The sequence below is a fragment of the Branchiostoma floridae genome, unplaced genomic scaffold, assembly GCF_000003815.2.
Source record: "Branchiostoma floridae strain S238N-H82 unplaced genomic scaffold, Bfl_VNyyK Sc7u5tJ_1477, whole genome shotgun sequence".
NCBI lineage: Eukaryota > Metazoa > Chordata > Leptocardii > Amphioxiformes > Branchiostomatidae > Branchiostoma > Branchiostoma floridae.
The window spans coordinates 45,900-62,149 of NW_023365726.1; the positions used below are offsets into that span (position 1 = coordinate 45,900).

A 16,250-nucleotide genomic window follows, 5' to 3' on the forward strand; every position below is an offset into this window, starting at 1 on the left:
AACCGCAGGTCAAAGTTCAAAGATCAGACAAAAGACCGCCAGCCTGAGCGCCAGGTAACGTTAGGTAAACATTATGCTGTATGGACAAGTGTGAAACTATCATTGATAGCAAGAAGCATGAATAGAGACTTATACACTGTATACTCTTAAAAAGGTCAGGTTTTCTAAAACATTTGTGACTTCAGTTTGCTGGTATGACTCATATTTAACATCGGATCTGTCACTCGCCGTATTGCACGGTCAATGAATGAACCCCCTTGGTCAATTATAAATTATTCGACAGTCAAAGCATGGAGGTCACAGGAACAAAGCAACCTGTCTCTGCCTGAAGAGCTCGAGCTGTGCCACGTAAACTCATGGGTAGGTGAATTCTCAATATCTGATGAGTCCGAATGACCTGTAACGTTATATAAGTAGTTACAGAGCTCCCACATTAATGGAATATCCTTGAGATTTAACCTTTGAGAAACGGTATGCCCAAACACGACCAACGACCCTTTATTTGAGACAGAGTATTCCATATAAATGTCTGTCTGCACGGTGTAACGTTATGTACTAGTAACGTTATACGCTGTAGCAAGTCTGTTATTACGTTGGGCGGCCCAGGGGTCGCGTGGTGAGAGCACGTGACCATGGGCGCGCCCTGACGTCAGCTAGGCCACGCCCCGCTCGCTCGCAGCGCTCGCGTAAGCTCCGCCTCAAATTGACGTAATATAAGGCGCGGTACGCGCTTGATAGGCTAGAAGAAGCAGACTCAGGGACAAGGACATCCGCACCTTCCGCCGTCGTAGGTTAGTTAACCGGGTTAGTTAGTATCATCCACCGCAACTCTGTCCAGGTATCGTATCTTGTATCACTTGTATTAGTTGTAGTATTATATCATCACATCCGTTCACTTGCCTAAACTGTATTCCATCGGTCGTAGTAATAAAGATCACATCAAACTGTACACTGAACCCTGGTCCTTGGCTATATTGGTGAGAGTGCATAGCATAGATGCGTCATACTGACGTATAGATAGATGCCCAAATTCTACCACTAAGACCAAATGTTACACGGACTTTTTTGTTGTACCGGCCGGTGGACATGATAAAAAATGAGAGCCCGACAAAACCACATATAACACGTCCAAAAACAGTCGGAGCCGAACCTCTGCTTGGAGAGTACTGTCTATACACTGCGTCGCTGTTGGAACCCGAACATTTCACTCAAAATACTGTCGAAGGACAGTCCATAAACCATAGAAATTTCATGGCTCCTATAGCTTTTTTGTAACTGAAACTATGGAGTATCTACAGATCTCTGTGTTTTGAAGCTCCTTGCCGAAACATCATGCATGCATACCACGTGGTTATTATAACTTGGGAGAAAGGCGGAAGTTGTCAATTAAAAATTTTAGTTTCCGTCTGGTGTCACGACCAAAGATCTCTTCGGAAACCCCGTGCTGAAAATAAGACTAGAATTAGACCATCTTAATTGTTCTCGTTAACGACATATATTAAGTGGGAACAGGCGACCGACAACAGTCATTTTTGACATTGTAATACTGAAAGGAGCCAGGAAGGAAGGCGTATATTGAAAGGTATTTGAACTCAGTGTATTACACATACCTTTTTTTCACACACATACACACACACACACACACGCGCGCCGCGCACGCACGCAAGTACACACTCACACACACACACACACACACACACACACACACACACACACACACACAAATTAAGTCAGAAAGTAAAAATTTACTACTACTACAAATGTACTACGTTGGGATTTTAAGATTTAGGAACCAGTTGTGTATAATTACTATGTTGTACTTTTTTTATTGGTGATTAATAGGCGATGACGTTTATCATGTAATTTATCATCTTAAATGATTAAAAACTTCTAACGATAGCATACCTCTCGTCTTGCCAATAATCATAGCCATATACAAGGCTTTTCCACATACCATTGCATATAGAGCCTGCCATACGGGTGGGCTTTGAACAGTGACAGGCAAGTTTACTCTCTTAGATCGGTACGTCATATTCACTTGACCAAGCTTAAAAGGAGCTATGTTATAACCTCATTGGTATGACGGATTAAGTGTCACTGAGTAAAACTTGATAAAACCTATAGCTGTCCTGCAATTATGGAATTATACGGAAACGATTCTCTGAATGTACTCACAGCAAGCTGTAACAAGTTTCGCTGGCGAAAGAAACTACGTGAATAAGCGCGCTAATTTATTTACGTACCCCGCGAACCGGAAGTACTAGTATTTGGCGCGAATTCAAGTGGCGCGAAAATTCTGAGTCTGTCACTGACTGTCAGCCATGTCGGTGACTGTTTAGCTCGTCCTGCCTGTTGTCATGACTGTAGCAGAAGATATTGACAGGTATGGAATTTATGAGATAAGTGTTGACTACATCTAAACGAATCTTTAACTGTCTGAGATAGCACTGGACAACATCAGTGTGGATTTGTGTCACTGCAGGACTGACCCCATTTTGAGACATAGCGTGAACCATGTAACATTTGGTCTTAGTGGTAGGATTTGGGCATCTATCTATACGTCAGTATGACGCATCTATGCTATGCACTCTCACCAATATAGCCAAGGACCAGGGTTCAGTGTACAGTTTGATGTGATCTTTATTACTACGACCGATGGAATACAGTTTAGGCAAGTGAACGGATGTGATGATATAATACTACAACTAATATAAGTGATACAAGATACGATACCTGGACAGAGTTGCGGTGGATGATACTAACTAACCGGGTTAACTAACCTACGACGGCGGAAGGTGCGGATGTCCTTGTCCCTGAGTCTGCTTCTTCTAGCCTATCAAGCGCGTACCGCGCCTTATATTACGTCTATTTGAGGCGGAGCTTACGCGAGCGCTGCGGGGCGTGGCCTAGCTGACGTCAGGGCGCGCCCATGGTCACGTGCTCTCACCACGCGACCCCTGGGCCGCCCAACGTAATAACAGACTTGCTACACCCGACAAAAACGCCTAAAAATAGCCAGATCCGAACCTCTGCTTGTATGTATGTGACACGCCCACACAGCTGGCCGGGGTTAAAAAAAGGGATTCCCCCAACGTTTCTGGACTGGTTATTTTAGGTAGTTCATATATATCTCTCCCGCAAAGCCACGACATTCTTTTCATTCCCCCTTTCCTTTTCGATAAAGATGTCATGTGAAGACATCAGCGTCATAGTTTCATGCAGGGAGCGAGGGTGGTGATTAGCATTAGGCGATTAGTACCAAAATTAGCATTCATAAAGAATTTGCAGGTGGCATTTAGTCACTTGTCACAGTAATAAACGTCCTCCTTTTTTCCTCACTGATTGTCACCGTTTCGCGCGAAGCGTTCTCGCGTAATATGCCGGTTATGTTCATTCATTCATTCATGTTGTGTCGATAACATGCTATCATGGACCTTTTAGCCTACTTATTGCTTTCAAGGAAACATGTGATTGACGTCACAGGAAATCACTGACGGCCATGGTAGCCATTTTGTTTTGTATCGATCCATATAACTCCTCTACCCTGCAATACTGACACGACAATATGACATCATAAACCTACGTTGTGACTTATGACATGAAGCATGAAACGGCGCTTCAACTGTATAGGTTTCCGTGAAATCAATGAGGTTTTTTCAACCTTATTGGTAAAATCCACTGCTTGGGAATTACCGAACAACACAACACTCTGTTACACTGGTTAGCTGCCACGCCCCGTGAAATCAGACTAACCTTTATAATCCTCGCGTCCCTCGGTCGGTCAAATATATTTGGGACAGGTCTGTGTGTTGAATACACAACGAAGTGATTCGAATTCTGTTGTAGACTACTAAGCTCTGGAGCCCTAGGAATCGTGTATTTTTGCATAAAAACGGAGGAAAATGCGTGAGTGTGACCTACTTAAGTATTTTCATGATCTGTCGAGGGAGAAACAGGATGTATGTGCAATCAACATTTACACTTTCCTGTGTCGTTTCCTGGCAAAAAACAGAAACGAATACATTAACATATCTTCTGACCACTATTGGAAATGTATGGGTCAATTTTCAATCGTTTGCCATGCGTTTCAGCCGTAACGTAAAAATAGACTCCCTCTGGTCTGAGTGGTATCGGCGGAGGGGGAATCCCCCATATGACGTGTACATACCGTGACGTCAGAACACAGTCCAGCGCACCGCAGTACTTGAAAGAGCTGTAGAAATTCTTCTGTAGACGTCAGCGAGTCAAAAACCGTGGTGAATGGTAGAGGAATACGTTAGGTTTGAGACTGTATGAGTTGGGTTACGAAGTTCGTTCACACGGATTGACTTTTGCGCTGGGATCCTGTTCCCGCCAACTTCCGTGTGTCGGCTGTAGTTTGATGACCTCCGCCAGGGGTCAAATAATAGTGGCCTTTATAGGACATGGGACGAGCAGACAAACTTGAGCTCAATTTCACATACATGCATTTTGAAGGTTGTACAAAGAACTTCAATATATTCAATCAGTTTAAATTACTTCTGAGCTCTGTCATAAATTTTTAGGCATCGGACGTTGTTTGTCATCAGACGACCGCACATTACAGTCACAGAACCTCTGCTGTCATACACGCTCATATTGTACGTTAACAGGGTATGCAAGGGAGGCTAGTGGAATATAAAACTGAAGCAAAACTGATGACAGCATAAGTCTTATGGAAGCTTTTATTGAAGACAACCGCGCATTACAAAAGTTTTACATCAGAGTTTTCTCTTTGGATCTTACTACACCTGTAGTGCTTTTCTTAAAGTTAAAGGTCCGAAGTATCCACGATGATCTTGAGATACATGGTGTCATCTCTGACGTAACCATGGCTGCTGCTGTCGAGCTGACTGAGCGGCACGAAGAGCGGACATCCACTGGCGATGTTCATGTCACTGGTGGGCCGCTGGAAGGACGAGCTGGTCGGGTCAGGACGGAACGCGTCCGTTACATTTTCTCGGTTGTTCTGGTCCACCAACATGAAAGTTACCTGGAGAAACAGAACATAAACGTGCATTATTTTTTTTACATGAGAGGTGTGTACAATCTCACCTTACACAACACAGGTCAAAATTTCAAATATGTTAGACACCTTGAAATATCGTGATAGCACAAAAGAACATAAAATTCGAATGCATCGGTGCAATGTTTCACCTTTTGTCTGAATGGCCAGCGCAGCAGCCCATCGTAGTGCCCCCTCATGACTACGAAGAACAGGCTGACATGAGTACCCTTGCCCATCCCGTCTCCGTTCATGTAGATCCGGGCGCACATTTTGTACCCTGTACGGCTGGTGAAGAAACATGGCGAGTAGAAACTTGCTGTCTTCCCCGTGATGGCGTCGTGGCGCTTACGTGTGAAGTCTGCGATCTTCCATGTCAGGATGCCGTCATAGCTGGTCAGTTCTAACGTCTGGATCCGGAGGTCTTGTTCCGCGAGGGCAACGTCCTTCAGAGCGATGATCCTTTCCAGAGACCTGACCTTCCTCTCCAGAGTCTCGATGATCTCCCTGTCCTGACGACGTTGTCGTTCGTACGCCTCCATCTGGGAGCTGCACTTCTCGATCTCACGGTTCAGAACGGCGACGATCCCTTCAAACGTGCCGACCCTTGTCTCCCATGCAGCTATTTTCCTCCTCAGTTCTTCCACCCTCGCACGTTCCTGCTCAACCCGGTTTTCTAGTGTTTTGTTGCCGCCTGACGTTGATCCTCCTGATGGTTGCTCGCTTGACAACTTACCTTCAATGGTAGCAATTTTGGCGTCAGCATCTTGGATGCCCTTTTCTAGTCGTAGAAGCAGGATCCGCATATTTTCGCGTGATTCTTCCTCTTTTTGCCGGTGTTGGTCGACATTTGTAGCTAAGCAAAGAAGGTATGTGTTGGTCATGCTCAAATGATGCTGGACCGTCTTCTTCAAGTGCTCAGGGAAGTGCTTCTTCTCCATCTGTGCATATCAAATACAAAACCATCATTGTAGGTTTCCGTTGCTATGATGATCAAGTGCAAGCTTTGATACTACAAATAGAATTACAGCAAAATATCTACCCAATGTATGTACCTTTTCCTTGCACCCCATTGGTTCGAAGCTGCATGTTATCTTCATGTTGGGGCAGTCTCCTGTCTCCGGCTGTTGATGCTCCCGAAGTTGAGCCCTTGTCAGACCTTTCTTATTGCACCAGTCACACCGTACTGGTGCTGCTGGGCATGTCTGTTTGTGGGTCTGAGTAAAAAGGCGGATATTACTAGTATGTAAAACTAGAAATAAATTCAGAAATGCAAAACAACTTAGAGGTCAATGACGTATAGCAACTATTCTATCACTCCTCGTTCCCAGCTTTGTCGTCTTGTAAGTACAGCCAACTGCAACCCAGTTTAACATATTCCTAGCCTCCATAGCAGGCTCTCTGTGCCTTTTTCATCTTCTTGGGCTCATAATACAATTTTGCTGGCCTTGTCTTTTTGTACTGGGTCGCTTGTACTGTCAGTATGGGACCTGCTATGGAGGCTTACATATTCCGAGGTTACTAGATATATGCAGATAGCTTCATACCTTCAGTTCTTTATGAGGAGTTGTCTCATCACACCATTGACACGTTACAGGTCTATATTCACAGTCCGACTGTAGATGGTTGGCCAGGTTCTTCCTGCATATGGTCGCCTTACAGCCTTGGCCGGCGTTGATACATGTGATCTTTTCGTAGCCACATTCTGATAAATGTTCCTAAACATAAAACAATCATACTTGTGGTCATTCATTATCACATAAGAATACACCTGGTCGTACGAATGGAGCTACATTTGTTGTACTATCACACAGAAATCAAACTATTAAAACAATTACTGAACTTTCAATTCTGATCCTCATATATATTGTATAATTTGCCTCAAAATGGATAAGATAATTGTGTTTTCTTACCGTACGCTGTAATGGAATGAAAATGGTACATAGTTGAGTGTGTAGTGTTAAAATGGTATGCTTACGTGCTTTAAACATCATACCTACCATGAGATTGCGAACAATGCCCTCCCATTTACAGCCATCTTCGACATTGCTGCAGAAAATCGCCAGGCCTAGGATTTCCCGTTCTATAGCTTTGTCTGGATACACCTGGATCATGGAATATACAAAACACTGAGGTGTCATACAAACAAACTACACTGTGGCAATGATATTAGCGTTACTGCTGGCGTTGTTGTTTGTTTCGAAGCTAGAGCAACGTCTGTACCAGTTCAGCATGTGAATATATATAATACACTTTGGACAACTTGTTGGTAAAATAGTTACGTCAAGCCAAAACTAGTATAGTTTCTATTCTTATCATAACACACATACTGTTGTTCTAATCGTGTTTTGAACAAACAAGTTTTGGATACAACTTACGTCCTGAGCTTGAACCACTTCTCCACAATTCCGTGCTTTGCATTTTCCTCCCCAGCTCCTATAAAAAGATAGCAAAATAATGACTAAGACACTATGGTTTTATCTACATGTAATGCTTTGATGTATCAAAGAGCAATCTGTATCTGTATCTATATAGCCGGTATAACCGCCATTCGGCGTAACACACCAGCTTCGCAGGCACGCGGCGCGGCAGCAGCTGGTTATATTACACTGAACGATCCGTCACACCTAACTTTTGCACATCTAACTGCAAGCGTTCTTTAAAACTATCCAGAGAAGATGCCCCTACTGTACTTGGTGATAACAAATTCCAATCTACGATAGTTCTGGGAAAATACGAATTTTTGAACACATCAATCCTAGCTTGGAAACTCTGGTACTTGAAGTCATGGCTGTTTCTTGTTCTTTTTTGAGCTGGTATTAGATACTTATCAGTCGGTACGTCCACCAGCTTATTGGTCATTTTGTACATCATGCAAAGTCTGGACATTTTCCTTCTGTCTTCAAGTGATGTCCACTGTAGATCTGTTTTCATTTTGGTAACACTAGCATCCCTGTTGTAGTTGTTTGTACAGAATCGGGCAGCTTGGTTCTGTACCCTTTCAAGTTTATCTTTGTCTTTCTTTGTATACGGATCCCATACTGTTGCAGCATATTCAAGGTTAGGTCTTACCAGTGACGTGTATGCAAGTGATTTTACGCGGGCTGGGCATGCCCACAAGTTACGTTTGATCACTCCCAATGTCTGTTTGGCCTTGGTTGTTATTTTGTTAACATGGACACCCCACTTCAGCCCAGTTGTTAACGTAACACCAAGGTATGGGTGGCTTTTTGTGGTTGCTAATGTCTGACCACAAAACTGGTAAGGGGACACATTTGGTGTTCGTTTGTTCGTTATGTGCATGATATAGCACTTATCAGGATTGAACTGCATAAGCCATTTCCTTTGCCATTCTTCCAGGGTGTTCAGATCTTTCTGAAGAAGTTGTGAGTCATTCTTTGCAGATACCTCTATATATAGCAGACAATCATCGGCGAATAACCTCACACTTGAATCGAGCTGGTCTGGCAAGTCGTTTATGTACAAGAGGAAGAGCAATGGTCCCAGAACAGTCCCTTGTGGAACTCCCGATGCTACTTTAACTGGAGCTGAGGCCTTCCCTTCTACCACTACCGTTTGCTCTCTATTCGTCAGGAAAGCCTTTAACCAGTTTAATGTAGAACCTTGAATTCCATAGTACTCCAGTTTTGTTATGAGTCTGCTATGTGGGACTTTGTCGAAGGCTTTAGTGAAATCAAGTATTGCTAGATCCACCTGTCTTTTATTGTTCAGTGCCCCAGCTATGTCGTGAACTGTTAAAATAAGCTGTGTTTCTGTTGATCTCTTTGCTCTGAAACCATGCTGGTAGTCCGTTAGTATATTGTGGCCTTCCAAGTGTTTCATGATATGGCTATGAATAATGTGTTCGAGTAGTTTACAGGAAATACAGGTAAGTGAAACAGGTCTGTAGTTACTGGGAACCGCTCTATCTCCCTTTTTGGAAATGGCGCATATGTTTGCATCTCTCCAGTCTTGGGGGATTTCTCCTGTGTCAAGCGATTGTTGGAAAATGTTAGTCAAAACAGGTGCGATTTCACTGGCTGTCATTTTGAGGAACCAAGGCGGTATTTGGTCGGGCCCGGATGCTTTGGACGGATTAAGGCCTTGCAACATTTTTTCTACACCATACGTAGAAATGTCTATATGTTCCATAGGAGTGGTGCAGGGGTTTCCAAGAGATGGCATGTCTGTGGTGTCTTCTTCTGTGAATACACTTTTAAACTGTGAACTGAGTGCTTCTGCTTTCTTTTCACTGTCACTTATAATGGTGCTCCCCACCTTCAGAGTGGCTACCCCAACAAGGGCTTAATATTGTAAGCCATTAAAAGCATTAAACATCTGGCCTTGCGCATCCTAGATTGTGTGTGAGAGAAGGTCTACAAGAAAATCGGACTTAAAGAACGTTTACATTTCCAACTTCCCAATGCAATACGTTGTCAAATTTCACAAGCCTTCGTTAAGGTTATTTTAAAACAGTTGCAATAGCAAACGTTCGCCGCTAGGGGCGTTAATAGGCCATCACAACATCACAAGGGGATTCCCCGTTACTACTGACAACAAAACACATGCCCGGGACAAATCTGACGCTTGGATTTACGCCTCCTTCCCAACGGTTTATAGCAAGGTACAAACAGCGTTTAAATCCTCAATTCTATCGTCTATATACTAACAGGAGTTCATGCCAATACTGAATGGAGCCTTTAAGCTATCAAGAACTGTCCGTTCTCTATAATGTATAAGAACTGCGCGCCGGCGCATGCCCGTAGCCAGGGGGGGTTCGGGGGGGTTTCGGAAGAACCCCCCCACACACTCAAAAGGTCCGCTTTTTCAGGCTCGAAGGTCCACTTTTTCATGTCCAAGATTTTTTTTTCAAAGGCATGACTGATTTGCATTTCCCTGATAGACATTTCAGCCAATCGTAGTGAGTCTATCAGCAAAATTGCCCCCAGAAAGTGCAGGAAATGGCTTTTCAGAGGGTCCAGATTTCAAAATTTCCCCGGACCTCCATTACGACGCCTCGCGCCTTTGATGTCGGACATAGTGAAAATATGTCGAGGGAGTTGGCTTCAAAGACTTACGCAAAAGCCTTGTCCTTTAATAGAAATTCCATTAAACTTCGCAAGCGATTTTTGCCCGTCAAAATGCAGGAAATTGCGTTTCAGAGGGTCAAAATTTCAATTTTTCCGGGGGAGCATGCCCCCGGACCCCCCTAGGTAGCTCACGCCGCTCGATGGTCCCACATTTACCAAAAAGAACCCCCCCAACCAAAATCCTGGCTACGGGCATGCGGCGTTCATATGAAAGCTCTTTTTCCAGTTAGTAAACAAATTGTTAATGACGGTATTTACATATTGAATGCAAGAATTATAAGATCAACAGACAAAGATATCGATATTCATATGCCAAATATGGGTAAGGCTTTTCTGTATGTATTAATACAGTCAAACTAATAAATGGAAACAAATTTGTGCCGCCCCCCTCCCCATGGCTAGCATAATAACACTTCCGTAGTTACCTTATAAGATCCTCCACACATGACCGACAGTACCGGTGTCCACATGGTGTTTGTTTTGAATCACGCAGTAACAAGCCACAACTCGTACACAGGTATTTAGGATCAGCTCTGCCTCCTTGTAGCTTGACAGAGTATCCTGGCATCGTAGGCTGCCACTCGTTCTATCCGCAATGCACCTGTGAAATGATATACACATCTTAAAGTTTGTTGTAGCTCTAACTTGTATACGTAGCTAACACGCGTGTACTAAATGATGCTGATTGGTTAGATTGTGATCGTATGGCAACGTTTATCCTGTACATGCGCAGTTGTTAGTCACTATTGTGTCTGGTGTCTATTTAGTCCAAACTTCATTCACAATAAATGAATCTCAGAGTTACAATGACAAATATTGACTTTGTGAATGGTACGCCATACATTTAATAGATTAATGTGATAACTGGTGGTTAGAACATCAGTGACACCACTCCGGAGCTCCCACGCGACTTATCATTTGTCAGTTCTCACGATCACAGCGTCAAGTACATCTGATCCTTCGGCATTGTTTTAACTTCTTCCAAACTAACACCCTGTAGTCATCACGTTTATAATTCAACAATTCAATGTTTTATTCGGTAAGGTTCTCACGGGTTAACACAAGGACACCCGAATTTCGTCCTTATTACAATGCCTTTTCACACTCAAACTTAACTAATTCATGGTACAAATATATAATTGATTAAAAAAATCATGTTGGACAACCATAGTAAAGTTTTTCGGGCTTTCGTTACACTGATTGAGCGAGAGAGAGTTTCTCAGAGAAGAGCCCCGTAGCTCCTGCTTCAGTGGGTGGTACGAAGTACTCAGCTATTGTTGCTCCAATGTATGTAATACCTATATATTGAAATTAACGTTACCCATATATATATGTGTGATGAAAGCACTGTGTGAAACAACGGAATATTAAACCTAGTTCCCAACAGTGTAAAAGATCGACTTTTAAACCATTGCGTAACGGGGATTCCCCAGCAAGTGACTGTCACATGACAACTTAAAACACTTCCCCTACCTGTCTAAGACCTCGACATTAATCCATGTTAAGTATAAAAAATGTATTTAGTATTTGATTTATTGTTTTCGCTGATATGTAGTTGTGGCATGGCATTGACTGATCACTTCAAAGTCAGGCTATACGAGTATATTGCTAGCTTCTCTATATTCACTTTTCACGATCATTTGGGCATGAGGATACTACGCTCCAAGCAGAGGTCCGGCTTCTGCTGTTTGTTTACCTGTTTTATGTGTTTTGCCAACTTTTTGGGGCTTTCTATTTCATACCGCCAACCTCGACGGACATCATGGAATCGGTACAAAATAGAAAGCCCAACAAACGCATAAAAACAAGTGAAAAACAGCAGGTGTAGTTTTTAGTTCGAGGCACAAACCACACAACTCATAGCACTGCTTGAAGAAACAACAAGTACAGAGTACAAATGATGAGATTCCTGAGTGATTATGAACAAAATGTACGTACCGCAAATAGTGTCACTTACCGATCCCAGAACGTACCCGGCCTCGCACTAGGACGAAAATTTTTGTAGTTTTGCGCAGGTGATCACTTTTATAAATGAGCCTTTGCTCTTTGAGCCCTCTTTCTCACAATGGGATGTACCTCGTGATGTCGTGGGTACATAGTATTGTCTTTTTAGGGAAATTTGGGAAGTGAAGTTTCCGAAATGGCATCATTTATAAATTAAGGCTGACGACATCATCAAGCTTCCTTATTCAGAATATTGATCAACATAAGACCCGAGAAGGAAAGGAATTCCCAGCCCATCGATATCGGCATAAAGTAGATATCATCTTCAAAATACGGTAATTTTCCTGCATGATATTATTTTTATTAAATAGTCTCCAGATTTTACGTTATTATTTTATATTTTTTTTCCATATACACTAGTACTGTAATGTGAAGTAATAATAGATGAAAATATGTCAAACACAGCGGAAATAAAGCGCCTTTGTGCAGTAGTATAACCAAACAGTCTAGATTATAATAAAAAAAGGTTATCAATTAGCAGATGAAATGATCTACAGACAACTGCATGGACAGGTGAGTAGGTTCAGGTATTCAAATTTCCGAACGTTTCTTTCCCTGGACTCTCCTATTTCAGTATGGATAGATACAAAATCAAGCCAAACGACCATGGACATTTCAACGTTTTTTTTGTGCTAGCTTCTATTAGTTATCAATAAAGCACCGCGGTTGGAAAGTAAAAACTCTTAGCCGGCACCGGCACATACCATGCTGACGTGTCTCTGACCATTATGGGAGAGGGGGGGGGGGGTCACTTGGACGGATCTTTTTACAAAGATTTGATAATTAATGGACCAAAGGAGTTAAACAAGTGTCAACAAGACTGTCAATGTCAAAGTAAGACATAGATAGAGCTATGGCTTTGACGGGCAGTATGGCTTCCCAATGAACAGGTGGTAAAGAAAGTTCTTACCCGGCTTTCGGATGATCACGAGTTCGGCGATACCCCCGAATGACCCCAGACATTCTCACTAACATTGTAGGTAGCTATAGAATTATATGATGATTGGAAATTTCTACATCCATTGAGCTGAAACGTAGAGAACTGGGAGATATAGCCATATAGATATGAAAATGTTGCCATTGTCACTTCTAGAGAAAAAGTACAGTATAGAACATTCCTAGGGCAGTTTTTGGTGCTAGGAACAACTTTCAAATCGACCGTTCCACGGGGATTCCCCGTCATTAGTTTCAGGCGAAAAGTGACTCACATCCGCCCTTTAAAACGCAGGTCACAAAGGCCCACTTTGCATGCAGGACTCGCAAACTGGCGCAGCCCTCTGTAGGCTCAGGTAGGTATGCCCATATATTACACACACAGGTATGTCAACGTTAAAAATGTTCGCGTGGCTTGGATTTCGACAAATTAGGAGCACAATATGCTTAGCCTATTGTTCCGTGCCATGAAAAGACATGATGGTAAAAGACATGGAGACACCATTGATTATATACTACATATCATATTACTACTAGTTGTACTGTAATAGATTTGATTTGTGTTAAAATCCTAGCTAAACCGTTTTATAAAGTGTACCAGATAAAATTCTCAGTATCCCCTGCGTTACCACCAACGCTGCTTGAAGTGAACAAAGCTCACGTTTAATTTCCGGTTGACGCCTCCGTACCTTCAAGGGCAAACATACATTACGTGACTCATTCCTTCGCCTAACTACTAACCCTGTGTCTTTAATGGCCACGTTTTTCACTATACAGGGGGGAAAACATGGAAAGAATTCCATAACCCTTCTTCATTTGGTTTTAGAACTCACCTTTTTTGAATGGAACAATATATTTTGAACGCAGAAAATCTTACGTTAGCCGGGTGTGGGCCATGACTTTGTGCACAGGATCTAACTTCAATAAGAAATGCCACAGCACCTGTGACAGTCTTTTTCATCATTATCACGGGCGAATTGCCGAGACCTTCTCCTTCTAGACGTCCCTGCCCCCGGCCCCATAGCGTTCTTTAGCCTCGATCTACAGCCCCACATCTCGAGCAAGTTGGTCTGGTTAAGTCAGCCGCGGTTGACCAGCATGTGTATATCCGCGTTTATTTACAAACGTTTTACAACGCAGAAGAACGTGCTTATGGATTGGAATTTTACCATGCGCCTTACGTAGTTACCTGGTTAACTAACATGGATGGCACCCAGGCTAATTATAAAACGTACCGTGTTCAGATGAACAATCTTCGGTTGATCCAAAGCTAGTATCTTGCTCGTAAAAAATTCCAGCGTACTTTGGGCGTTGTCTCCCAAAAAGGTGAGTTTAGCTTTTGAAGAGTGTCAAACTGAACTGGTAACAAAAGATGAGTATGACTAACCAGTTGAACATTCAAAGAATGTATATCGCCCACTTCAGTACATAGAGTAACAGATATGTTTTCAATGAATTGGTTACATAGATATGATGCATTCCGTATCGCCTAGGTACGTACGATCCGACGCCGCATGAGCAGGTCGGATCGCCCTAAGGCCGACCCGCGGGAGGGCTGGGATGGAGGGCGATACGGAATACACCGTGCTGTGTTTTATTTATATCATGCCAACCTGACATACACACATGGATAATGGATGCTAATACACGTTTTGTTTTGTTTTGTTGTTCTTTATGCTTATGTTACAGTACTAAGTTTACCCTGGACGAAAGATCTATCTGCGCACCTGGTACACTAGATTTTGTGTCTTCTACGTAAATTAGTCTAATGACAGAGTTCATCATATATCAGGCATGTTACAAAACATCAACATGTACCAGCGGCCACATGTACAGCAAAAAAGCAATATTATTGTTAATTTACATTACCCAAGATTTGCCCATGGAGTCACCACCACTGATCGAAGTCAACAACAAGCCACCTTTTCTGAAAAACATCAAAGTTACAGCTCGGGAAGTTACAAAGCTCATTAAGGATCTTGATGCCAACAAGGCAACTGGGCCAGACAATATTCCGGTAGTTGTTCTTAAAAACAATTCTCCTGAATTATCTCCCATCCTGGCCAAGCTTTTTAATCGCTGCTTAAAGGGAAAATGTTTTCCCTCCATGTGGAAGATATCATCAGTTTGTCCTGTTTTTAAGAACGCTGGAGAACGGTCATCTCCATCCCAGTATCGGCCAATTAGTCTTCTCTGTATCATTAGTAAACTCTTCGAGTCCTTCATAAACAAGGCAGTACTCACCCATCTTGAAGACAACAATCTCCTGAGCGACAAACAGTATGGTTTTAGATCTTCTAGGTCCACGGCAGATGTTCTAACTGTCATAACCCATCGAATAAGTACAGCCCTTGATGGTGGCTTTGTGACCAGAGCAGTTGCCTTAGATATATCAAAAGCGTTTGACAAGGTATGGCATAGAGGTTTACTGCATAAACTTGCCAGCTATGGCATCTGCGGCAAGATTCTAGCAACAATAAAATCCTTCCTGTTCTGCAGATCTCTGAAGGTCGTTATAAATGGTCAATCATCAGAATGTCATAGCATCAATGCTGGAGTACCGCAAGGATCCATCCTCGGTCCAACATTATTTTTAATCTACATAAACGATCTGCCTGATCATATACTCAGATCATTTGTCGACATATATGCTGATGACACTTCAGTATTTGGCCACACATCCAAGAGATGTAATGACCGCTCCCTTGCAGCTAATCTCTCTGCTGACCTTGATCATACAGTTCAATGGGGCAAAACGTGGCTTGTGACCTTCAACCCTTCAAAAACAAACCTTCTTTCGTTCCATCATAAGAGATCCGATCCGAACCTGCCACCGGTCCAAATGAGTGGGACTCTACTTAAAGAAGCCCAATGCTTTGAGCGACTCTTGGGCCTAAAATTTACACCTGATCTTAAGTGGAATTGTTACATCCAATCCGTTGCCAAGGAAGCTGGGAAAATGGTGGGCTCTTTGTACCGAACCAGAAAATATCTTACCCCCTCTGCTATTCTTTATCTTTATAAGAGTCAGATAAGGCCCAAAATGGAATATTGTTGTCACATTTGGGCTGGAGCCTCCCAGAACTCCCTGACCTGCCTCAATAGAGTACAAAAACGGTTAAGGAACATTGTTGGCAGCGACTTATTCGCCACACTACAACCATTGGCCCAAAGGCGTGATGTAGCTAGCCTAGCACTTT

At 42.8% G+C, this 16,250-nt stretch overlaps 1 protein-coding gene across 1 annotated transcript; it reads right to left on the reverse strand.

Moving 5' to 3' along the window:
* Positions 1–4,685: 4,685 nt before the first annotated feature.
* Positions 4,686–13,044, reverse strand: LOC118407809 (TNF receptor-associated factor 2-like). The gene is made up of 8 exons (XM_035808342.1): positions 13,028–13,044; positions 10,539–10,714; positions 7,402–7,459; positions 7,024–7,128; positions 6,571–6,741; positions 6,079–6,240; positions 5,176–5,964; positions 4,686–5,011 (listed from the first exon to the last, which is right to left on the reverse strand). The coding sequence occupies exons 2-8, from the start codon at positions 10,679–10,681 to the stop codon at positions 4,790–4,792; spliced, it is 1,650 nt and encodes a 549-aa protein (XP_035664235.1). The 5' UTR covers positions 10,682–10,714; positions 13,028–13,044; the 3' UTR covers positions 4,686–4,789.
* Positions 13,045–16,250: the final 3,206 nt, after the last annotated feature.